The 26,746-nt window shown below is 38.7% G+C and overlaps 2 protein-coding genes across 6 annotated transcripts in view; one reads left to right on the top strand and one right to left on the bottom strand.

The window, feature by feature from the left end:
• The window catches only part of cacna2d3a (calcium voltage-gated channel auxiliary subunit alpha2delta 3a), a 953,727-nt gene that overhangs the window by 193,274 nt on the left and 733,707 nt on the right, over positions 1-26,746 (bottom strand). For all 3 annotated transcript variants that reach the window (XM_087994307.1, XM_087994306.1, XM_087994308.1), the window contains one exon: positions 17,141-17,221. In XM_087994307.1, the coding sequence (XP_087850433.1) occupies positions 17,141-17,221 (81 nt within the window). The remainder of the gene's footprint in view (positions 1-17,140; positions 17,222-26,746) is intronic.
• lrtm1 (leucine rich repeat transmembrane protein 1) overlaps positions 1-26,746 on the top strand; it is a 43,888-nt gene that overhangs the window by 5,161 nt on the left and 11,981 nt on the right. Inside the window, exons 3-4 of one of the 3 annotated variants that reach the window (XR_015759395.1) lie at positions 6,242-6,407; positions 7,959-8,094. The exons of 1 other annotated variant lie outside the window; for it this stretch is intronic. Coding sequence is in view for 1 of the 2 variants with exons in the window: in XM_043708086.2 (XP_043564021.1) it covers positions 7,959-8,392 (434 nt within the window). In the remaining variant the exon portion in view is untranslated. Of the gene's footprint in view, positions 1-6,241; positions 6,408-7,958; positions 9,247-26,746 lie in introns of those variants that run through there. One more of the 3 variants, XM_043708086.2, reaches the window with a different exon arrangement.

The following is a 26,746-nucleotide window of genomic DNA, read 5'->3' as shown; positions in this document are numbered from 1 at the left end:
ATCTAATCTAATCTAATCTAATCTAATTCCAGAGTTGAGGGGAGAGATTGCCTTGACATCAAGGATGTATTTGACTATGTAATTTAGGAACCCTAGCAAAACTGAAGTCAATCAAAATCAGAGGGAATACTTTCCACTGGCTGGAACCTTCTTATCAAAATGGAAATTAGAGATCAATCAGCTCAGCTCCAGGATATCACTGCAGGAGCTCCTCAAGGTGGTATCCTTGGCCTGACCACCTTCAACTGTTTACACAAAGATCCCTCTACTGTTAAGGACAAAAGTGCAGATGTTTGCTGGTGGCTGCAGAGTTCTCAGTTCCGTTCACAGCTTCTCAGATAATGAAGCAGTCACTGCCCCTTGAAATAAGACCTGGACAACAATAATTGGAGATAATTGTGACTCATATTTGGTCACGCTCATTGTGTCAAAATCTTGGAATTTCCTTCCTAACAGCCCTGCAAAACTGCAGTGGTTCAAGGTGGTTCACCATGACCTGCTCAAAGCTCCTTATAGATGATTAATAAATGATGTTAATAAATAAATGCCAGGGATGTTCAGATCTCAAGAACAAGTAGCAAAATGTCTTGTGCTGATACGTGACAAGTAGGATTTGTACCAACAAATGCCAGTTAGTGATGATCTCCAACAAAAGAAGGTCAAATCACTTTCCCTAGATAGTCACTGAGATTACCATCACTGAATTATGCTACCATCAGCATCCTGTGGTCCGTACTGATCAGAACCTCAACTGGACTAGTCACATAAATATTATGACTACAAGAGCAGGTTAGAAGTTGGGTGTTCTTTGATGAGTAACACAGATTACTCAGGATAACTTATGATTCCTCAACATCTTTCCCTCATTGATTAGTCACATGGGAGAAGTGTAATGGAATATTCTCCTCTTAGCTTGATGATAATCATTAAGAATCAAGAAGCTTGACACTATCCAGATCAAAACAACCCATTTTATTAGCAGCCTGTATGCAACTTTAAACATTTATTACCCCTACCATGGGTGCACTATCTACAAGATGCATTGCACAACTTGTCGAGGATCCTTTGATAGCTCCTTACAAATCCACAATCAGTACCAGCTAGAAAGCAATAGCTGCTGGCACATGAGAACACACTGCCTGCAAGTTACCATTAAAAGTACACATCAGCCTACTTGTAACTACATTGTTGTTCTTTCATTCCCCAACAGCAACATAGACATACTCACACTATGCAACAGTCCAAGAAGATTGTTCATCATTACCCTCTTAATAACCAATAGGGATGGGCAATAAATACTGGTTCTGTTCACATAACATGAACAAATGAAATAAAATGGTATTCCCAGGTTCTGGATGCAAAAACATTCCTTATGATATCAGGGAATTTTTCCTACAAACTGAGAATTACAATAATAAGATGAATACATCTATTCACAAATGCCTTATGGTTTCCTCCCACATGAAACCACTACTAATTGTTTCTGAAATGCATGCAAGGTTTTTAGCTTCTCGATTCTATCTGGAATTCTATTCCAAATATCCATTACTCTATCTAGCAAAACCTCCAGCTATCAATGCAAAATTTACATTTAGCTCGTTGAAACACAAACCTCCTTGACTTGGTCCTACAAATTGATATTATCTTCTCAATCTTATTTTACATTATATGTAATTTTCCAGACTTTGTGGTCAGTGGTAATGATGATTCTCACTGACCACCGTAAGGAAAGTGGTTTACAAAAATTAGTGATCTCTGCGGTGTAGAGATCTTTCCCAACAGTGACTGCATTCACTTTTTATCCAGTTGCATATTGTCTTCAGCTGGGTCAAGCAGCCAGCCACATTGATGAGTTGTTACAGTAAATCAGAAAGTAATAGCTGCTGATTATCTTTTACTGTTTAATTATTTTAAAGACAATGAAATAAGGATCAATGCACACACTGGAATTAAGATAAAAGCTGAAATACCTTAAACAAATGTAATTTTAAAAAATTTTTTGAAAGGTCTGTGGAATCTATCAAACCTATTATAATGGGAAATTTAACATTCCATCATTTATTTTTAGAGTCAGATCATCTAGCAATACTTATGAACTTAGTAAGATATTAAGAATCTAGTTACACCAAAAATGTAATTTAACCAAATTTATCCAAAGTGCGTAATTTGGTTAAGTTACACTTTTGTGTAAATAAATTTACACAAAGAGTAAACCTTCAAGGGTGTTTACACAGAGACTGAAAATGTAAAATGACATGTTCGCATCAATTCAGATGATTTCTAGATGTCTTTTATTCACAGGAGTTCAGCAGTAGATCCTATAGAGGAGTGGGTAATCACTGTTAGCAACCTCTGGACTTTGCATTTAAAAGTACAGTGTGGACATCAGAGGTTGTCAATTTCCCAGTTGTCATGGCAAATACTAATAGCTGGTTCACTGTCAATATAACCACATAATGCAGGCCTATATATATGAGATTACCATATGCCAGATTGAAAATTTGCATTATGGTCTAATATCACATTTCAGATAGGGTTAATATTAAATGACAAAGAATACACAGCATACAAACAGGCAATTCAATCCATTCAGATCATACTGGTATTTATAGTCCACTTGAGGTTTCTTTCATCCTTTCTTAACTCAACTATCATCATAATCCTCTATTCCTTTGACTTTAAATGCATATTCACCTGCCCCTCAAATGTATTTATATTGTGTCCCTCAACTAGTCAATGTGGTAGCAAGTTCCACATTCCCGCCACTTTCTGGGTACCTTGTATTCTTTCTTTATAATCCCTCCAGTGCTTGAATGTATCTCTTGTATGACTTGGTGACCAAAACCGGACACAGTGCTCATGGTCTGGTTTGATCAGAGCTCAGAAGAGATGGATCATGACTTCCACGTTCTGCCCAGCTTTACTTTTTCATCTAGATTGGGGCAGAGAGATGGAAGAATCAGAGCTTAATCTTGCTTGCTACGTGGCTGGCAGTTTTCAAGATCAATTTTCATTTGTGTCAGTGAAACATGCATTACTGAAAGCTTCAGTCATGGCTTTGAAGATTCCAGTCAACAGAGCCATAATGACAACAAATGTCTTCATAAGGATCAAGATGCTCATACTTAGCTTGCTAGGTACTGATTTCATAGAATAACAGAATGGTTACAGCATAGTAGGAGGCCACTGGCTTTATGAGTCTGTGCTGAGTCTTTCCAAGAACAACCTAGTTAGTTCCACTCCCCTGTCATTTCCTGGTAGTCTTGATTCCTTTTTCCTTCAAGTACTTTAAGTGAGAGCAAGTGGCAGAATGATTTGCTAGCTGATTTCAAGACCGAAAACAGTGTTTGAGAATAAAAGGTTGTTACTCAGAGTGGATGAAGATAGGGACGATGTTCCACAGGTATCACTGCCATTCACAATTGAGATCGATTATTTGGACTTCAGAATCAAAAAGCCATTTTTTAAATAGTTTGCAAATGACACCAAATTGTTTGGGAAGCAGTGGTGGAGGAGAATTGTCAATATTGTGAAGGACTGCAGCAAATTACAAGAGGACATTAATAAATTTGCAGAACAGACAAATAATTGGTAAATGGCGTTCAACACAGTTAACTGTGAAGCTTAGTAGGAAGAATAGGCTTGGCTACTTATTTCTAGGAATATGCAAATTCAGATGGAGTAGAAGTAAGAAGGGGTCTTGAAGTACACATATACCAATCACTAAATGACGTAACACAGGTAAACACAGCCTTAAAAAGAGCAAAATAACACAATGCTTGGTTTCTAGAGGGATAGAATTGTAAAGTAGTGAAGTTATGTTGAATTTGTATTGCACCTTGGTTAGATCACACTTACAGTACTGTACATAGTTCTAGACACTATATTATAAAAGGAATATAGAGGCATTGGAAAGAATGCAGACAGAATTTACGAAATTGATACCAGAAATGTGTTGTTTCAATTGAAAATAAAAATCAGGAAAAGACTGATGAACTGGGTCTCCTTTCTCTTGATAAACAAGACTCAGAGGTTATTGAATAGAGTTCTGTAAATTATAAAAGCTTTTGACAAAGTAGATGCTACAGAAATTAATTAATTCATGTGGTATGGGTGTTGTTGACTAGGCCAGCATTTATTGCTTATCCCTAATTGCCCACAGAGTGGATCAGAATTAACCACATTACTTGGGTCTGAAGTCACATGTAAGCCAAACCACATAATGATCACCAATCTCCTTCCCTAAAAGGGGTTAGTGAACTCATTAATGAACAATCAACTGGTTAAATGTCACCATTTAGCTAGTATTTCATTGAATTCAAATTTCCCTGTCTGCCATGGCAGGATTCAAACCGTAGAACATTAATTTGAGGTACTGAATTGTTAGTCCAGTGACATTACCATTGTGTCAGTATGTTACTGCCACATCACCCCTACCCCCCCGGCCCCATTTCCCCTCGCCCCACCAGTGATATGTTTCCTTTTGTGGGGAATAACATACCTAGAAAGATTGAATTTGAAAGTCACTATGAACTCCAACAGGGAATTCTGAAGAAACTTTTATGCTGCAGAGTAGTATGGAACCCGCTACCATAGGGAATGATTGAACTGAATAGTATAGATGTATTTAACAGGAAATTAAATGGAAATTTAAGGGAGAAGGAAATAGAGAGTTATGATGGTAGATTTGGATGGGGGGGTAATGTGATGGGGCTTGATTAGAGCACAAATGCCATCATACTGATTTGGCTGATTGGTCAGTTTATCGATTGCAAATCCTATGTATTCCTTCCCTTTTGATAGCCATTATTGATTTTGCCTCCCATCATACTTTCAGGCAGTGCATTTCAGATCCTTGCTATCTAAAGATGTTTATCCTCAACTTGTCTTTGGCTCTTCACGTTAAATATGTGGTCCTCTGATTCTTGATTTCATAGAATAACCTGTAACTAACCTGTTCAGTTCCCTCATGATTTTGAATATCTCTTTCAAATTTCCTCTAAACCTTTCTCTGTTCAAAGGAAAACAAACCTAACTTCTTCGATCTAGCAATATAACTGACATCCCTAATCCTTGGAATCAATCTTATAAATGTTTCTGCATTCTCCTTAAGTGCTCACATTCATGCTAAAGTTAAGAGCCCAAAAGTGGGGACAAAAGCTTATGACTGAACCAGTATTAAAGGTTAACATAGCTTTTTTGTTTTCTGAACAATAGACCTCTACTTATAAAGTCCAGAATCCTGTACTTTGTAAAATTACTTTTTCAACCTACCGTGACAATTACAATGATTTACTTATATATAACTCCAGACCCTTATGTTGCACCTCTTGTTAAGTGTATCGTCTATGTTATACAACTACCATTTTATATTGTCAACTTGTAATATCATTTGGACAATTGTGATTGCTTCAATACAATTCATTAAACTTCTTTGCTATTTGTTGTCAGGATGCAAGTGAATCTGACATGGTCCTATTGTTTGACCATCCCTAGTTGCTTGGAATGCAACTGAGTGACTGGCTAGGCCTAGTAATTTGGGACTAAAGGCCAATTGAAGAATTTGGGACAGACATGAGTCCATGAGATGGAGTAAGGGAGTGAAACATTTGAGTTTTTACAATCCAGCCATCTTTTGAGTTACAGAATAATTGAAATTAATTCAAAAGTTTTTCGTCATGGGGATTTAATTTTACAACCTGAGGGTTGGTAATCTAGTACTGTGACACAATATTATCATAACTGTTTGGAAACTGGAGTCAGTATTTCTCAGAAACCTTCGACATCTTGACTTGTTCCTAAATTCCTAGTATTACTATGGGTCTGCTTGAGACCAGGATTACACCGCTATTAAACTCTGGATGAATTTGGGATTACTGTACGTGCCAGAAAATCTGATTTCTTAAAGCATTTTGTTAAGCAGTTGTGCATTAAAAAAAAGACAACGAGGTTTTTCATAAACCTAAACAAAAGCAAAACAGCCTCTGGAAGTCAGGAATAGAAATAGAAAATGCTGAAAATTCTCAGCAGGTCAGGAGAGAAACAAAGTTATTTTTTTCAGGACAAGGACCCATCATTGGATTCTGAAACACCACTGACCTGAAGTATGAATGTTGTTTCTACCATGGATGTTGCCTGATCAGTTGAGTATTTCAAATATTTCCTGTTTTTATTTGCTATAAACACTTCTTCTCATTTTTAACTTTTTTTATTCATTCATGGATGTGGATGACATTACTAGACCAGCATTTATTGCCGTCTCTAATTGCCAAGAGGGAAATTAAGAATTGACCACATCACTGTGGATCTGGAGTCACATGTCAGCAAAACTGGGTACAGAGGCAGATGACCTTCACTAAAGGATATGATGAGTAATTCAGTTGGAGTTTTGCGACAATTTACTTTAGGTTAGCCATTTTTTAATTAAAATCCCATATTTTCTTATCGAATTCAAGTTTCATTATCTGCTATGGTGGATTCATAACCTTTGTTCATCAGATTAGATCCCCTACAGTGTGGAAACAGGCCCTTCGGGCCGACCCTCCGAAGAGTAACCTACCCAGACCCATTTCCCTCTGACTAATGCACCTAACACTATGGGCAATTTAGCATGACCAATTCACCTGACCTGCACATTTTTGGACTGTGGGAGGAAACCGGCGTACCCAGAGGAAACCCACGCAGACACGGGGAGAATGTCCAAACTCCACACAGACAGTCGCCCAAGGCTGGAATCAAACCTGGGACCCTGCTGCTGTATGGTAGCAGTGCTAGCCACTGAGCCACCATGATGCTCAGTTTCTAGATTACCAGCCCAGTGTCATTATCAATATAGCACAACCTCCCCAGTAAATCTGGTGTGAGACATTCTTCTCTTCTCCAAATGAGGACAAACAGTATGAATTCTCAAACCACAGCACATTCAATGGCTACCTGAATCATTTTATGAATATGATTTAATATTTCCAGAATATAAAAATGAATGATAATGCAGGGAGTTGAAGTGGTTCAGCAAGTAGTTCTCCTCTTCTGAGCTGGAAAACTCAGGATTTGAGTCCCACTCCAGGACTTGCTAGTTATTTCAGAATCCAGCCATTGGTGCAGACAAATAGGGTGTATTGGTGCTAGCTGAGATATTTCAAGAGGTCTAGCATGCAACAAAATCATCTGACTACAAAAATCACTTGGCCAAATCCAAAATCAAATTATGATTGATATGAAGGTGACCCTGTGTAATATGGACAAAGCTGAAAGAAAGAAGGGAAACTGCATTATCAAAAAGTGTTTCCATGTTTAGACATCTGAAGAATCAATAGATAACCTTGAATTTGTAATTTTATTGGCAGGTATCCATTTATTATAAAACGACTCAGAAACAAATTCAAAAAGTGAGGAACAGGACAAAACGGAACTTGGAATTCCTTTATTTCATAGAGTCCCTACAGTGTAGAAACAGGCCCTTCAGCCCAACAAGTTCACACTGACCCTCTGAAGAGTAACCCATCCAGACCCATTCCCCTACCCTATATTTACCCTGACTAATGTACCTAACCTACCATCCCTGAAGACTATGGGCAATTTAGCATGACCAAATCAGTTAACCTGCACTTCTTTGGACTGCGGGAGGAAACTGGAGTACCTGGAGGAAACCCACGCAGACACGGGGAGAATGTACAAACTCCACACAGACAGCTGCCCAAGGTGGGAATTGAACCTTGGTCCCTGGTGCTGTGAGGCAGCAGTGCTAACCACTGAGCCACAATGCTGCCCAACATAGAGGCCCTATAGTGTGGAAAAAGCCCTTCTGCCCAACAAGATTTTTTTTTGCCATTTTTCAATTTGAATATCCATAGGCAGGCTTCCAGATGTAATAAATGTATAATGCAAAGGAAGATTAGATTTTTAAACTTGAAAAAAAAGAAAAAAATTCATACTATTATTCATTCTGTTTTATATAGGAGGTCAGATTGATGAGATTCTCTGTACAGAACCTGAAGATTTAAGAAGTAAAGACCTTATGAAAATTCCTCATGAATTATTCGAACCATGTTCCTCTGTTGAATATAAGTCACCTCATGCAGACTCTGACCACAGAAATCCTACTATACAAAACCTTCATGTCAAAAATGAAAATGACAATAATTCAGACTGTACTGCAAAGTCCAAGCCACGAACAGGCAGCTTACGTCATGCTGTTGCCACAATTGTGATAACTGGTGTCATCTGTGGCATAGTTTGCCTGATGATGTTGGCAGCTGCAATTTATGGCTGTTCTTATGCAGCTCTTATGGCTAAATATCAAAGGGAACTAAAGAAATTGGAACATCTGGGTCCAGAGGTTGAACAAGGAAGTGCAGAAGAAAAGGAGCCACTAGACGGTTCACTGCCGTGAATTTTGACTTCCCGACTGCATTTAGAATATATTCATAAGTTAGCAGATATCTAATGTACCTGTTTTAATTGTTAAAGTACTTTGGACCTTCAGAATTTTGCATGTAAATCATTCAATGTGTATATTAGTTTAGACTAAGTTTAAACTAAGTGTCAATTATAAATAAGGTGTAGAGTCAAACAAAGAAGGGAAACATATAAGATTATTAAACACATTATAGAGAATGCTATGTATTCAATGATATAGTGCAAAAAGGATCATTTGTCGTTTCCATTTAACCATTAATTGTAAGATACAATTTATTCTTATTAGTAATTTAGTCTATTCTTCAAAATTGTAACTGGGAACACTTTGGTATCCATTACTAAAGATACATTTCAGCAATTTATTTTGTATTACGTTTTGGGATAAAATTATTCTGCTCAAATAAGCCATATAAGAATATGGCCTTGAAATTATGTAGCGAAACTGTAGAATGTCACTTGTTAATATAACCACAGAGGCATTCACTTTTTTATAATGAATGAAAAAGTAAATCTTTTAAAGTATTAAGTGTACATAGGCTAATATAGTACAATATAATTTTGAAGCCTAAATCACCGAAAACCAAAAATATATCAGAAAACCTTCTGAAAATATTTTCAGATTAACATGACCAATAGTTGTTATCACTCCATTGTTTTCAAAAGGATAAAAAGTCAAAGAGATCAAGATTCCTGATAGAATATAGTATCAATTTTTAATTATTACAAACAGTTAATATGAAAAGTAGTTGTTAAAAGATGTTTTGTGAAAAATGTAATCTGTAATCAATCATACATATATTTGAAATTTCAAATTAAAGAGCTGCCAACGTTATATACATCTGTTTTACTTCTTGAATTACATCAACATATTAACATAACCTCAAGACAAAATAGAATATAAAAGTTTTTCAAGGTCTTAATATATGTTGTATAAGTTCTCTTAGTTTTACAACGTTTACATTAAACTAATTCTCAGCAGACTTTGCTATGTAGCAACAGTGGTTTCTAAAACAGAGCAAATCAGTCTGAAGAACATCTGTGAAGCAAGTTCATGTGGACTCACTCATCTATTAGCATGGGCCAGTGACACCATTACATGTGATGAATATCCTCTTATTCAATTTAATTTGTGTTTAAAATATTGATATTTAGACTATACCTTTACATAAGTGTCTTTTTCATAGAAAAAATCTGAATGATAACCTTCTACAAGTGGAGGATACTAACCAAATACTTTAAAAAAGTATTACCTTAACTATCGTTAGAATACAACAGCATCAAGTATACGCATGTACATAGATATGTCCTCTGAATAATCGTGATTTATGCTAAGAAGAAGGCCATTCAGCTTGCATGCCTGTCCTGCTACAAAAGAGCTGTCGAATGAAATCCCATTTCTGAATCTTAGTTTATAATCTTTTAGGTTACAGTACTTCAGGTACCCAATGAAGTAATTATTAAGAATGATGCAAGTTTCCACCTCTATCACCCTTTCAGGCAGTGAGTTTCAGACATAAGTTACTGTCTGGTTTGAATCTTTTCCCTCATCTCATCGGTAATCCTTCTACTACAAATACTTGGCCCTTATTTGGCAACATCTCTGTCAATTGAAAATGATGTTCCCATTTATCTGAGCCCCCCCCCCATAAACCTACACCCTCCAATTAAAACTGTCCTTATTCTGTTCCAAAGAAAATAGCTTGTTCAATCTTTCCTCATGGTTAAACAATCCTGGAAACATCTTTTAAATTCCTTTGTATCTTCTTTAGGGCGATCATCAGCATTTGCAATCAATTTTCAGAAATAGGTGACAGCATAAGAATATAACCTGTCTTCTAAGGGACTGTAACACTCATCTGCCTATCAGTATTTGCTTAATGTGTAGAATAGGAGAAAGTGAGGACTGCAGATGCTGGAGAGTGAAAGTTAAAAAGCTAGAAAAGCACAGCAGACAGGCAGCATCTGAGGAGCAGGAGAATTGAGGTTTGAACAAAAGCCCTTCATATAGATCTCATGCACCGTGTAAGGCAGAAGTCATCCACCTGTTGCTTCTCCTGTTTCCAAGCCCTTTCACCTTTCACCCCATCACTTTAATTACTGAGGATAATTAAAGAACAAAGTGAGTTTGGAAAGAATAATAATGATTATTATACCAGGGAAATGTTCTTCAAACAAAGACGAGTGGATTTTTAATCTCTAGCTGAGCAGCAGGAGAGGGAAATGGCTCGTTAGTTCAGTAGCACTTCTGTCCATGTTGTTCTGAAAGAGGCTGAGCTTCATCTTGGAGATTTTCTGATCTGGAGAGAAAGGAGCTTTGAAGCCAGGCTCCATGTGCTGGTGATCTCACTGATTCTTTTCCATCTTTAAAAATACTGCTGGATTGCAGGATAGAGACCAAACCTCATCAACTCAGCCCAACCCCTAGACTGACTGAACAGGGTATAATATTCACATAGTTTGGTAATATTTTGGGGTGACTGATATAATCTAGTGTGATTCCTAGCTGCTCTTCCACCATCTTCTCCACTGTCCTTCACAAACCTGCAGCTGCAAGATGTAGTCCACATGATCGTGTCACCACCTATCAGCAACTGCTGTTCTGCAACATATGACCCTATCACCATCCATGGCTGCACAACAATTGACCCCAAGATCATTAAATGTCCCCCACATACCCAACCTGTGACACCATCGCCACTAACTTTCAGCTGGTGCCGGCTTGTTGCTGGGACCGTGAACATGTCACTGCCAATTACTGCTCGCTTGCTGATTCATTCCCTTTATTATGCAAGGGAAAAGAGTTCAATTCAAAGCATTTATTGCCTTGAACTTCCGTAATTCTGTTCTCTAATAATTAAATGTTAATGTTTTAAGTGTTATCTGTTGATACTAGTCACATGACTCTCTCATGTTAAGATTTTCCATTTCTCTCTTTGACTATATTTGGTATTGTGTAGCACCCCCACCCACAACTGCTCTCCACAGCTTTCAGCATGGAAGTGTACCTCCTTCCCACTTTCCTGAGCCTTGACTGGTGCATGTGGTGACTTTAACTTGCATAGCTATTATACTTACTTACCTCCTTAAATGCTGACTCATGCCAATTAAGTAATGCAGAGTTGTTTAAATGCAGGTAATTCACACCAAATTCTTGGACAGTTTACCAGTGCCTGCAGTTGGAGGAAGTCCCTGCCAAACTATTGTCATGCACAATCACATTGGGTGGGTTTCAGTGAAACTGGTGTGAGAAAATTGGAGATTCAATTGGTCCTTACTTTGATTTTTGTGGCAAATTTATTTTACCATTTGCGACTGCCACCGGACAACTCAATATTCTAATAGACTGCAGAATCAAAGTAAATGTTAACAATGCAGTCCTTTCACTGCTTTATATAGGATTTTGATTTAAGTGTTTTTGTTGCATAATCAGTATTTAATTTCATATAAAACATCATGAAGCAACATCAGTATTTAATTTCATATAAAACATTATGAAGCAACCAGCAGTGCAAGTGTAATCAGTGTTCAAAACAATTGGGTTGGAAGAGAGTTATTTACACTATTCTGTCAGTAAACTACAACTTTGTTGAATATGAGGAATTTTTAAATGTTTATTAATGTAAAAGTGAAATTTTATTAAGCGAGAAATCTTTTTCTGAAACAAATTAATCTGAGACCATCATATGAAGCGTTTTATAAAATAGCTTCCAATAATCTTTAAAATTTAGAATTTGCTACCTGTCAACTTCCAACGTTAAAAGTTAACTGGTCATAAAATGAATCTTGATACATATTTGCACATACATAGAGAGTTCCATTGTCACTGAGCTCATTATAAATCTCAGTATTAAAATGCTGATGATGCAGTACTTATAAAGTACTCAGCTGCTGCATCAATCTTTAGTTGATGCCTCCAATGCTCATGATGATAGAAGAGCTGATGACAGAAGTGGCCATAGGGCAAAATGCTTTGCACATGCTGATTCATAAAAATTTAACTTAGATTGCGCAAACCAATAAATGTGGTGAAATTTCTGCTCAGTTACAAAAATGTATTTAGCAATCCTAATACACAAAGTCATTACCCTTTGAATGAAACTTCTTTGGATGAAATGTATTACTTGTGCAATACTGTGCCATTAGCATTTATTGAATCTAAAACATCATTGAATCATAAAATTTCAGGCCAGGTTTTGTGTAGATTATCAGGAGTAGGTGGGCATGTGGAGTAAACAGATTAACCTTGAATTTATTGAATGACACAGATAGGGAGACAAGTGGCTTGCTCCTGCTCCTAACCCTTATGCTCATAAAAAAGTTAGATTGTCCTAACTTTATTTTTAGATATTTATCTAGAGTTCATTAAATGACATAGTAAACAGAGAGTGTTGTTCTAATTTGTTCACAAACTGATATACCAGCAATGACACTGAATTCTGAATGCTAATAATATGGCAATGAACAAGCGGCAGAGCATCAAAAAACTTTAGATTCCCTACAGTATGGAAACAGGCCATTTGACTCAACATGTTCACACTGATCCTCTGAAGAGTAACTCACCCAGACCCATTTCCCTACCCTATATTTACCCCTGACTAATGCACCTAACACTATGAGCAATTTAGCATGACCAATTCACCTGACCTGCACATCTTTGGATTGTGGGAAGCAACTGGAGCATCAGAGGAAACCCACGCAGACACAGGGAGAATGTGCAAACTCCTCACAGTCACCCAAGGCAGGAATCAAACCCGGTTCCTGGCGCTGTGAGGCAGCAGTGCTAACTGAACCATGATGCTAGCATGTGTTAATATTTATTGCCGTTCAAAATATTCAAAGCTCTCACATTGAGTGAAATAAAATAGTTTTGAACTATAACATAATGCCTCACTGGATTAATAAGTGAAACTGAACTTTAAATATGATGGGACAACAATGTATATTGTTTTTAGAACAAACTGTTGAACATTTTGATTTGCTTTTAATGGCTGTATTTACATAATACTGAGCTACACTCCATTGAAACCTATCTTCAGTTTAAAATAAAGATACCAATAAAGCTAATATAAAACAAGGTCAATGAAATACGTAGTGCGTTACTTAAAACAGGACATGCTAAGCTTTCAATTGCTTCACTATAATTTTCAGTGATCATTCTGAAATATACAAATTTTGCTAAAAGTAGACAAGTAACTAAGTTGATAAATAGTGTGAATTTTGCTTAATTGGTCACATTTTGAATCAATTATGTGGTTAAACTGTAGTGCAGAATATAAGTAGTTTTAAGCCTTTTTGTTTAGTCCCTAGCTACCCAATGGAAATGAGGTGTTAACGAAATGACATAGGCCTTATACTGTCTAAATCCGTATGCCTTGAATTTTAACTGACTATTCTGAACAGGTGGTAAAAGACCTATTCAAAACTGATGGGGTTCTTCTTCAAGTATACAGATATGAGCGTGAATGAATCATTAGATCCAGACTACATTTGCAACTCCAACCTTGGCTGGAGAAGCTGGAGCAGTCTCACCACTCAGTAAGTCAAATAGAAAAGATGGGAGTCAAAAGATATCATTGAAGGTAAGTGTTTTGCTTTTTTTTGTGAGGAAAAAAGGGCCATTCCTGCTTCTCCCAGCTTTACATGATAACATTTGGCCTCCTTTTCCTCAAAATCTTTCTGCTTCCATATCATGCTATTTCCCCACAGACCCGTTATCGACCCTAACTATTCCTTCCAAACTCCTAATACACCATTTAAATCACCTTCAATCTTTAATATCTTAGGCAGTCAATGATCATCAGCACAAATACGTTTGTATCAATTAGCAATTTTGCTGCATTCTGTCAGAGAACTGCTTTGAAATTCTTGAGCTTGAACAGCAGCAAATAAAATGTAAACCTTATTCTTCACTTACAGAAAGATATTTACAAGCATTTTTATACAATTGGAAAATGATAGTTAATGCTTAATATGAAGCTGAAAAAATAGAGATCTAATTGAAATAGAAAAGAGCATTTTAAGAAGGAAGTTTCAAAATACATGCAGAGATAAATACAGAAACCAGGTCATAGGAGCAAAAAGGAAATTCAGAGAAGTAATGGGTGAATGTACAGTTACAGGAGATTGCTGAGAAGAGTGAGTCAAAGTTATGGAGGGCATTTGAAGACAAACAGTCCTGAAATAAATGACTGGGCCATCAAGGATTGATGATATTAGACAAGGACTTGATACGGGAAAAAGTAAGACCTTTCTTCATTGACAATGTGGCTCATGCCACCCTAAATGGTTGAGTCAGACTGAAGGCAAGCAAGGATAGCCATAAATGTGTTTGGGCAACACCTGAGACATGGAATGGAAGGGTATCACCCAGTAATTGAAAGCAACAGTCTTGGTACAGTATTGAATATTGTAAACGAAGTTGGGTTCAATTCAAAGTATCTCTGATCTAGCCTGAGGCAAGAACTGGAAAAAATGATGCAATCCACCTTAAAGTACCAGGTGTTGATGTGAGTTGAAAAAGTTGCTTTTAATTTTCACAACATTAAACTCGAGCAATTCTTCCTCACATAGGTCTTAGCACACCAAAACATATTTCATTACATGGGAAATTCTGAGAAATATAAGAAATATATTTTAAATTAAACTTGCACAGAGAGATTGGAGGTTGCAATCAAATTTAAACTTATGTTAGGCTTTTAGCAAAGAAGGCATGCATTCAATATTGAAATTAGGACAGGTGAATGTGGCTCGATTGAGCATAGAGGTTTTGGAAAAGTTGGGGTGGGGAAACTGAGAGCAAGTAAAGTGTTTAGCAAAGGAGTAGAGGAGGACACCTGAAAGTTCTGATAGTGAGGAATAGACAATACATGATAGTTCAGAGTTAGAGCAACAAAAAGCTATTATGGGACCATGGGTAGAGGTGATTGTGGAGATGAGATGAGAAGATCCTGGATGACTCTGCCAAATTATTATGGGCCCAGTTACATGAATACTGGACAAACTGAATCTTTGTATTGATCTGGCTTGAGAAACCATTTCATTTAAAGAATTTAATGTGTAGGAGAGCCAAGGATAAGAAAAGAAGAGCAGCAAGATTGATTTAAAATGTTGAAAATAACCGTTATTGTTTGAACAAACTGAGTATAAATAATAATGATTAATAGGTATACTGAACAGTAAGATATTGATTCGAAACCAAATACACCGAATATACAAAATTTAGATGTTAACATGAGGTAAATATGAGCTATCTGTCAACTGTGGCTGAACACCTCACAGAACACACTTAAGATAGTCAATGCTATCTGGCCATATATTTACCAGACATTAATGATACTGGGGCTCACCAAATTCTATTAAAACTTTGTCTTCTTCAAAAATGATTCTAATTTTTCAGTTATCAAGATTTGGCTTTGGAATTCCTTGAAGCATCTTCCCAACACAGACTACCCTAAAATGCAGTAGTTCACTCTCTTCTCCAAATACAGTACTGAGTTCCCCATGACTCTGAGACCGCTCCCAAGCATCTAATTACCTGCACAATTTCAGTTTTAGTGAACAGCTAATCTTTATGTGAACAGCTTGATGAAGCTGTCACTGAGTTTTTCTAAGGTAAAGTCTTTTTGAGCTACATCAAATAAATATTGCTTGTCGACTTCCTTCACCCCACTCTCAAACACACTGAACTATCAATGACTCCCAGGTATGTCTTGTGACCTGAGTGCCAGAGTCTACTGTGCTGCCTACCCATTCTGATTCTGAATTCTCTCAGCTTCAAATGGCAAATAATTTCTTCCAGCAAGCACACAGATAAATTGAGGTAAATTTCTAAGTATCAACATGCCTGCTGTGGGCTGTCTTTAACCTGGCCTTAAAAGCTTGCTGAATGCTTTTAAATAAATTTAACTCAAACACCTCAAGGCTACTATAACTACAAACTTTGCTGACGTGCTTCTCCAGCTAAGTAAGCCATGTACTTTTTTATTACCACCATATTTTCTATTCTGATTCTATTAAACAAACATGGATGACCTTCTGAGCTGCCATTTATCTTAGGTATTCTGGAAAACACTAAGAGGTCGAGCATTTTAATTACCATACCTTCCTAAGTATTCACCTCTTAAGGCAACATGACCCCAACTTTCTAAATGCACTATATTTCAAGCTGTTTCAATAGCATGTTTACTGTTAAACTTTAATGCCTAAAACTAAAAATCATATACTAAAGGATATGAACCATGAATTGAATACTTGCAACAGTTTGAAAAAGAATTTTAAATCAATGTAATAGGGGAAAGTACATAGATCAGTTGGATAACACTACAATAGTATGCACTTAATTAACGGCTTTAATGTAGAAAAATGTTTCAAAGGTTTTCACAGAAGTTTAATCAGCTAAAATTAGATGTTGAGGGCAATGAATTATATTAGATGTTGAGGGCAATGAATTATATTAGGAGAATGACCAAAACCTTTGTCAAAGAGATGGGTATTAAGAAATACTGGAAAGGTCAAGATAGGTGGTGAAAATGCAGAGCTTGATGTAATTAGCATACCAGTTTTAAATAGAATAGTAAAACAATCCTGATCCACATCTCATTTATGTGCATCTCCTTGTTAGGAGGATAGGATTGGTGTAGCTACCCTCCATGAAGAGATTATATATTGTTCAGACTGTATGGAAACAAACATGCTGGTTCATAAGAATTTTAAAAATCCTTACCTGCAACTACTGGTGATTTTCTGTTGTCCAAAAGCTGCACAGTTGTGCTAGCTGTCACAACATTGCTTTTATTTTCTGTATCTATCAAAATGAATATTCATTTTATTAGTATCAAAGGAAAATGCATACATCATCAATCTTCTTCTGAATCACATTCTTTTTTGGAAGCTTTTTAAGATAACTTACAGTGTGGAAACAAGCCCTTCGGCCCAACAAGTCCACACCGACCCGCCACCCACCCAGACCCATTCCCCTACATTTATCCCTTCACCTAACACTACAGGCAATTTAGCATGGCCAATTCACCTCACCTACACATTTTTGGACTATGGGAGGAAACCAGAGCATCCAGAGGAAACCCACGCAGACACAGGGAGAATGTGCAAACTCCACACAGTCAGTCGCCTGAGGTGGGAATTGAACCCGGGTCTCTGGTGCTGTGAGGCAGCAGTGCTAACCACTGTGCCACCGTGCGTTCATTGTTGTTGCTTCAATGACAATAATGTGGGAAAATTGACAGCGTGAAGCGGCTATTTGATTCATCAAGATTGCTTCATTTAGAATCCATGTGTGATTATTTGATTTTAGACTTCTTCCCAACACTACATGTAGCTCTTGTACGTTATTAAACATGCATTCCTTCTTTCTGACCCAATTCCAGATATCAATCTAACAATAAGGTTTTCATTGCAAATCTTATAATAGCTGTAGTATTAATTTATTTTTTAATTGACTTCAGCCTGTGTTCTTGATAATTTGTAGCAAAAGGGTCATAATCAGGTCAACTTGTTAGAAGCCCCAAAAATCTTGAACTCAAGTTAAACAAATTAATAATCTGATGACGGACAATGGATATTTTATAATTTAATTTCAGTTCACAATGAAACCACCAGCTATTGTTTTGTTTATTTAACCTATTTTCCTACTCAACCTGTTCAGAGATGTTAGTACACACCTCTGGAGCAATAGGACTTGAACCCAAGCCTCCAGCCTGAAAGGTAGCGACACAACCATTGCATCACAAGAGCTCTTCACTTATTGTTTTTACTGCTTACAGTTATTAAAAATACATAGAACAAAACCTGGCCAGTGGACTGTTGTTCATTCCTTAATTACAAAGTATCAAAATTGTTAATTTTTCAACTGCATGGCCACTGAGAAAAATTGTATCTTTTGATTAAATGGACCTTCTGTAAATAACAAGACATTTAAGATTTCAAGTAACCTTGAAGTCTGGAGTCAATCATGTTGCTTCAAACAGAGAGAGCTATCAGAAGCTCTGTTAAAGTAATTTACCATGTTTTGTCAATCTCAGAATCAGAGAAATGTTGGGCAAGTTGTTGTTTTAAGTCTGTCCAATAGAAAGGCTGCAGTAGTGGGTACAGTGGATTCTTTCTTGATTATATGTTTTGGAGATAAGTCTCTTGATGAAACTTAAAATATAAGCCATAGCTATTAATTTAACCTGGGGCAATGTTTGTAGAGGAATAAGACGGTGTTATTTTCTGGGTCTGTAGATTGTGAAGGAGCAAAAATGGCCTTTGCAGTGATATGTACTTCTTGTCAGATGTGGGAGTTGAAAGAGAGTTTAAGGGTTACTGCCATAAATGCTGTTGGATGCAAATCTGATCAGATCGAGTGGATCGGTTGGAGAGACAAATAGAAGCGATGAGGAATTTGCAACAGCAACAGTATGTGATGGATGGCAGTTATAGGAAGAGGGGAAAGTCTCAGATACAGTCACATAGATGGGTTAACTCCAGGAAGGGTAAGAGAGGTAGGCAGCTAGAGCAGGAATCTTTTGTGGATATACCCATTTCAAACAGGTATGCTGTTTTGGAAAATGTAGGGGGTGATGGATTCTCAGGGGAACGTAGCAAAAACAGCCAAGTTTCTGGTATTGAGACTGGCTCTAATGCAACGAGGGGTACGTCGGCTTCCAAGAGATCAATTGTGTTAGGAGATTCTGTAGTCCGAGATACAGACAGACATTTCTGTGGCCAGCAGAGAAAAAGCAGAATGGTGTGTTGTTTCCCTGGTGCCAGGATCAAGGATGTCTCAGAGAGGGTGCAGAATGTTCTCACGGGGGAGAGGGACCAGCAGGAGGTCATTGTCCACATTGGAACCAACGACATTGGAAGGGAAAAGGTTGAGACTCTGAAGGGAGATTATAGAGAGTTAGGTAGAATTTTAAAAAGGAGGTCCTCAAGGGTAGTAATATCTGGATTACTCCTAGTGCTACAAGCTAGTGAGGGCAGGAATAGGAGGATAGAGCAGATGAACGCATGGCTGAGGAGCTCGTGTATGGGAGAAGGATTCATATTTTTGGATCATTGGAATCTCTTTTGGGGTAGAAGTGACCTGTACAAGAAGGACGGATTGCACCTAAATTGGAAGGGGACTAATATACTGGCAGGAAAATTTGCGAGAACTGCTTGGGAGGATTTAAACTAGTAAGGTGGGGGGGGGGGGGGGGGGGGGGGGGGGTGGGTGGTGGGACCCAGGGAGCTAGTGAGGAAAGAGATTTGATCTGAGAGGGGTTCAGTTGAGAATAGAAGCGAGTCAAACAGTCAGGGCAGGCAGGGATAGGTAGGACTAATAAATTAAACTGCATTTATTTCAATGCAAGGGGCCAAACAGGGAAGGCAGATGAATTCAGGGCATGGTTAGGAACATGGGACTGGGATATCATAGCAATTATGGAAACATGGCTCAGAGATGGGCAAGACTGGCAGCTGAATGTTCCAGGATACAAGACTGGCAGCTGAATGTTCCAGGATACAAGACTGGCAGCTGAATGTTCCAGGATAGAAAGGGAGGCAAAAGAGGAGGGGGAGTGACATTTTTGATAAGGGATAGCATTACAGCTGTGCTAAGGGAGGATATTCCCGGAAATTACATCCAGGGAAGTTATTTGGGTGGAACTGAGAAATAAGAAAGGGATGATCACCTTATTGGGATTGTATTATAGACCCCCCAATAGTCAGAGAGAAATTGAGAAACAAACTTGTAAGGAGATCTCAGCTATCTGTAAGAATAATAGGGTAGTTATGGTAGGGGATTTTAACTTTCCAAACATCGACTGGGACTGCCATAGTGTTAAAGGTTTAGATGGAGAGGAATTTCTTAAGTGAGTACAAGACAATTTTCTGATTCAGTATGTGGGTGTACCGACTAGAGAAGGTGTAAAATTTGACCTACTCTTGGGAAATAAGGCAGGACAGGTGGCTGAGGTGTCAGTGGGGGAACACTTTGAGGCTAGTGACCATAATTCTATTCGTTTTAAAATAGTGATAGAAAAGGATAGACCAGATCTAAAAGTTGAAGTTCTAAATTGGAGAAAGGCCAATTTTGATGGTATTAGGCAAGAACTTTCAAAAGCTGATTGGAGGCAGATGTTCGCAGGTAAAGGGATGGCTGGACAATGGGAAGCCTTCAAAAATGAGATAACAAGAATCCAAAGAAAGTATATTCCTGTCAGGGTGAAAGGGAAGGCTGGTAACTATAGGGAATGCTGGATGACTAAAGAAATTGAGGGTTTGGTTAAGAAAAAGAAGGAAGCATATGTCAGGTACAGACAGGATAGATCGAGTGAATCCTTAGAAGAGTATAAAGAAAGTAGGAATATACTTAAGAGGGAAATCAGGAGAGCAAAACAGGGACATGAGATAGCTTTGGCAAATAGAATTAAGGAGAATCCAAAGGGGTTTTACAAATATATTAAGGGCAAAAGGGTAACTAGGGAGAGAATAGAGCCCTTCAAAGATCAGTAAGGTGGTCTTTGTGTAGAGCCACAGAAAATGGGGGAGATACTAAACGAATATTTTGCATCAGTATTTACTGTGAAAAAGGACATGGAAGATATAGACTGTAGGGAAATAGATGGTGACATCTTGCAAAATGTCCAGATTACAGAGGAGGAAGTGCTGGATGTCTTGAAATGGTTAAAGGTGGATAAATCCCCAGGACCAGATCAGGTGTACCCGAGAACTCTGTGGGAAGCTAGAGAAGTGATTGCTGGGCCTCTTGCTGAGATATTTATATCATTGATAGTCACAGGTGAGGTGCCAGAAGACTGGAAGTTAGCAAACATGGTGCCACTGTTTAAGAAGGATGGTAAGGACAAGCCAGGGAACTATAGACCAGGGAGTCTGACCTCGGTGGTGGGCAAGTTGTTGGAGGGAGTCCTGAGGGACAGGATGTACATGTATTTGGAAAGGCAAGGACTGATTCAGGATAGTCAACATGGCTTTGTGCGTGGGAAATCATGTCTCACAAACTTGATTGAGTTTTTTGATGAAGTAACAAAGAAGATTGATGAGGGCAGAGCAGTAGATGTGATCTATATGGACTTCAGTAAGGAGTTCAACAAGGTTCCCCATGGGAGACTGATTAGCAAGGTTAGATCTCATGGAATACAGGGAGGACTAGCCATTTGGATACAGAACTGGCTCAAAGGTAGAAGACAGTGGGTGGTGGTGGAGGGTTGTTTTTCAGACTGGAGGCCTGTGACCAGTGGAGTGCCACAAGGATCGGTGCTGGGCCCTCTACTGTTTGTCATTTACATAAATGATTTGGATGCGAGCATAAGAGGTACAGTTGGTAAGTTTGCAGATGACACCAAAATTGGAGGTGTAGTGGACAGCGAAGAGGGTTACCTCAGATTACAACAGGATCTTGACCAGATGGGCCAATGGGCTGAGAGGTGGCAGATGGAGTTTAATTCAGATAAATGCGAGGTCTGCATTTTGGGAAAGCAAATCTTAGCAGGACTTATACACTTAATGGTAAGGTCCTAGAGAGTGTTGCTGAACAAACAGACCTTGGAGTGCAGGTTCATAGCACCTTGAAAGTGGAGTCGCAGGTAGATAGGATAGTGAAGAAGGCGTTTCGCATGCTTTCCTTTATTGGTCAGAGTATTGAGTACAGGAGTTGGAAGGTCATGTTGGAATTGTACCAGCCTCCACCACATCCTCTGGCAGCTCATTCCATACACGTACCATCATCTGCATGAAAAAGTTGCCCTTTAGGTCTCTTTTATATCTTTCCCCTCTCACCTTAAACCTATGCCCTCAAGTTCTGGACTCCCCGACCCCAGAGAAAAGACTTTGCCTATTTATCCTATCCATGCCCCTCATTATTTTATAAACTTCTATAAGGTCACCCCTCAGCCTCCGACGCTCCAGGGAAAACAGCCCCAGCCTGTTCAGCCTCTCCCTGTAGCTCAGCTCCTCCAACCCTGGCAACATCCTTGTAAATCTTTTCTGAACCCTTTCAAGTTTCACAACATCTTTCCGATAGGAAGGAGACCAGAATTGCACGCAATATTCCAACAGTGGCCTAACCAATGTCCTGTACAAGATGGGAATTGGTGAAAGTGGAAATTTGATGTAGAGAAGGAAGAAGGTGGCTTTTGTCTCCAATATTTCATTTGGTTTTTTTTGGTATGTGGGCATTTATGGCTTGACTTTAATTGCTCTTAAACTGAATAACTTGCTAGACCAATACAGATATTAGATTTTCATTCATTCAGAACATGTGGGCATTGCTGTTCGGGCTAGCATTTATTACTTTTCCCTAATTGCCCTTGGGAATGTGGTGGTGTACTGCCTTTTTGAACCACTAAATCCACTAGATGTAGGTATATCCATAATGACACAAGGGGGAGAATTCCAAGGTTTTGACCCAGCAACATTAAAGGAACAGTGAAATATTTCCAAGTCAGGATAATGCGCAGTTAGGAGGTGAGCTTGCACATGACGGTGTTCCCATGTGTTTTCTGCTCTTGTCTTTCAAGTTTGTAATGTCATGGGTTTTGAAGGTGCTGTCTAAGGAGCCTTGGTAAATTTTTGCAATGCATCTTGAAAGTTTTACGCACTGCTACTACTACGCTATAGTGGTGCAGGGAGTGGATGCCTGTGGATGTGATGCCAATCAAATGGGCAGGTTTGTCCTGGATGGTGTCAAGCTTCTCAAGTGTTGTTGGAGCTGTACCAATCCAGGCAAGTGGGAAGTATTCTTGCAGGACCAGCAGATGTCTTACCATCAGACCCTGCCAGCCAGATCCAAGGTTGCTCCCCAGATCATTGCGCTGTCAGGTATTTGGAGGAATGTCCAGCAGTGAAGAAAGAAGGCAAATGACCAATTGCATTCACCTCTGATCCAGGATCATGCAGTAGTACTCTCACTATTGCGTTTGACACATTTCCCACTTGCTCTCATCCACCCCTTCTCAACATTAATAAACCTCTCCGCTGCTGACTCACTTGCCCACTCCATCTCCCCACCTGCATCAAATGTTACAGGTGTGCCACACACTTTCATCTTACTTAATACTGCCTTTCTCTCATTCCAGGAGGATAACAGCGCACTGTAGTGCAGAAAGACTCAAGCCAGGTGGTAGGCTCTCAGACATTTAGCTTCTCAGCCTTGATACGTATAGCCCTGGGTGGCTGACTGTGTCCAAACCCTTGACTGATGTTGGGGACTGCCCTTGACTTACTACATTGAAACCCTAATGGAAGGCTATGCGTCATGACAACTTCAGAATGCTGACAAAAATGACAAGATTCCTGACTTTGTGTCTGTGCTAAATAGCAAGGCAAAACAGAAGTGATATGGGCAATGCATAGCAGGGATACTGTCATGTAGCATCCAGGTAGGATCAAAGTGAATGAACTCTAAGAGAGCAAGCAAAGAACTCATGGACCAGTCCATGCGCTGCGTTTGTGCCCCTGAGTGTGCAGTGTCCTTTCTGCTGCCTCACAATGACAGTTGCTGGTGCAGCCTGAAGTGCAGTATTGAATTACAGAAGCATTCTATAAGTCAACTGAAGATCTGCCATGAGGGTTCTGACAGGTTGGCACAATTTGGATGCCAATGTCTGAGCAGGTGTTCTACTTGTGGCTACACATTGGGCATGCTCTGAGATGTTTGTGCCTGTTGTCCAAAATGAAGATGCTTTGGAGTAAACAGTGACCTGAAATCACTAGGTATCTGATCTGATTTACATGTGAGAACTCTGAAGCTGTCTAGCTTGTTCAACATGTTTAGTAAGATAGGAAGATGAATATTAATGATGCAATTTGTAACATTAATAAGGTGCTTAACATACTATAATCCCCTTAATTGGCAACTCACTGGCATGTGGGGTGGTCGGCCCAGTGTGGTGGTCTCAGCATGGCCCTTCATGGCGCTTTTGGCCTGATTGTCCAGCAGACCCTGGACGCAGGAGTCATTAATTGAACTATGATGAACATTTAGGTTTTTTTTTCCTTATTTATGACTTCTGTCATTAATTTAGGTGCCAATGGTATAGTGACTTATAAAACTTACTTTTTTTTGTAAAAATTGACATGACAGTAAATTGCTTTTCTATTCTATTCACTAATGCCCAACCAGAATCTTACCTAGCCACTTGGCAAATGCATGAAAGATGCAGCATTTCATGTGGTCTCTATATGTATAACAGACCAGGATTAATGCCATGTTTTTCATGGCACTTGTGAGTGTGCAGGCTTCGCCTCATTGACATATCAGATTGTGAAATCTGCCTTTCTGCTGTGATCATAAATTAAAGCTGTTGGGTAAAATGCCAAACTGAAACAGCTGTCACAGCGAAGATTAGAACAGGGAGAATATTGGATTTAAATCCTGTACTTAATCATTTCTGTTGTTGATTACTGAATATCTTGTTTTCTTTGGGGGGGGAGTGGTATAAATGCTCAAATTTATTAACAACGTCTGAAGAATAGTAAATTATATTTTGTCTTTTCTGAGTTTTCTTCTAGCTGTATGTTTAGATTTGTGAAATGCCACACATCTAAATCTAGACATTTTCACTTTCAAACTTTTGCACTTGAATGCTTAATTTTCCTTGCCACTCTGTTTACAAATTCCTGGCTTTTGTTTGCAAAGCTGTAGCGAAATACTCAAATAAGCACTGCAGAAGATCAAATTCCAGATTTTGAAATTCTATTACTGAGTTATTTCACAAGATCTTCGTAGCAATCAGCTGAATATTATGTCTCAGGGATGGTGTCATTATTTGCTTGAAATTGTGGAATTAGGAATAAAGTTGGAGCATTTAAAATGAATATTGGCCTGCATGAAAACCATAGCAGTAGAGGAAAGAATGCCAAAGGCTTTGAAGAGAAGCACTGGATTAACAAGAATCGAAGCTAACAGAATCCCAAACCCATTAAAATGTAGGGAATATCACTGCTAGAAATAAATGGCAGAATTTACCCATTTTCATTTAAAATATTTTGTTGAGTGACATTCTTAGCACCCAATTCTCCGTGGCTCATAGAGGCTCTTCTCGAACAATCTTCTACTGTTCACTTCATTAATTAATGTAGCGAGTGGACTGTAGCAGTTCAAAGGGGGATGGACAATAAATGCAGCCAGCGATGCCCAGGTCCCACAGAAGAATAACAAAAAGCAATGGGGCCCTTCAGCGTGGGATTCCTTGATCGTAAAGGTGGTTGCGTTCTCCATTGCAGGGACCTAATAGCTCTCACACCACTGACATGATATTTACAAAGTCCAGCTGCACACTGTTTCAGATGCTGCGACCCATCAGAATGGCCCTACAGATTGTGCTGCTCAACCGCTTTGCGAACAGGAATCTGGAGCTTCAAGAAACAAGGCAGTAGCAGCCTAATTGACAATGCTTGATGTGGTGCATTTTAAACATAATGCACTGGAGTCAGAAATCCAGGGAGGTCTTGGGGAGTACAGAATACATCTGCTGGTGGCAAATGCACAACATTGCGATTGGGATGTCATATAGGTATCATGCATAGATAATGAGAGGCTATGGAGAATAGCATAAGAAAACTCTCTTTAGCTCACAGAGTAAACCACTCCATCAAATTCATTGAAATTTAGACTTAGCCCATTTTTGATAAAACTCAGCCCTCAGTCTTCCAAAGTCCCAGAAATGTGTTAAAGAAAAATATTTAAATAGTTGAGTTGTGAACTGTTCATTTACTTTTAAGATGAAAAGGAATTTGAATCAAAGAGTTAATTAACATTTCTAACTCGATGTAAAATTAATAAGTCTCATGCTGCATTGGGGAAGAGACGAAGGAAAGCCACTCTTTGAGATCAGGTTATAGGATTTGCTATAAAATCAATAAATATCACAAATAGACAACAGCTCTGTATAATCTACAGAGGGACATTGCCACTGAATGTGGGAAGGTGTCAGTTTCTAATTGAAGATATGCATCCTCCAATCCTCCATGTATTCTGCGAGAGTTGTTATGGTATGGTCTGTGGGAGGAAAATAATTAGTCTTTACTGCAAGTGGCTGATGTAAGAAACTGAGAAGTGCCTGGAGATGGTGCTCCAAGTTACTATTAAGTGAAGGAGGTAATATAGTAACCCATTGGAAGGTGCCACAATCTACTAAAATGGACCATAATCTTGTAGGAGAAAGTGAGGTCTGCAGATGCTGGAGATCAAAGTTGAAACTTTATTGCTGGAACAGCACAGCAGGTCAGGCAGCATCCAGGGAACAGGAGATTCGACGTTTCGGGCACAGGCCCTTCTTCAGGCCCTCATTCCTGAAGAAGGGCCTGTGCCCGAAACGTCGAATCT

Source organism: Chiloscyllium plagiosum, unplaced genomic scaffold, assembly GCF_037043375.1.
Source record: "Chiloscyllium plagiosum isolate Xiang-an unplaced genomic scaffold, Cpla_swu_hap1 HiC_scaffold_14, whole genome shotgun sequence".
Classification (NCBI taxonomy): Eukaryota; Metazoa; Chordata; class Chondrichthyes; order Orectolobiformes; family Hemiscylliidae; genus Chiloscyllium; species Chiloscyllium plagiosum.
Note: the sequence above shows the minus strand (reverse complement) of the source record. Positions and strands in the feature narration are given on the sequence as shown.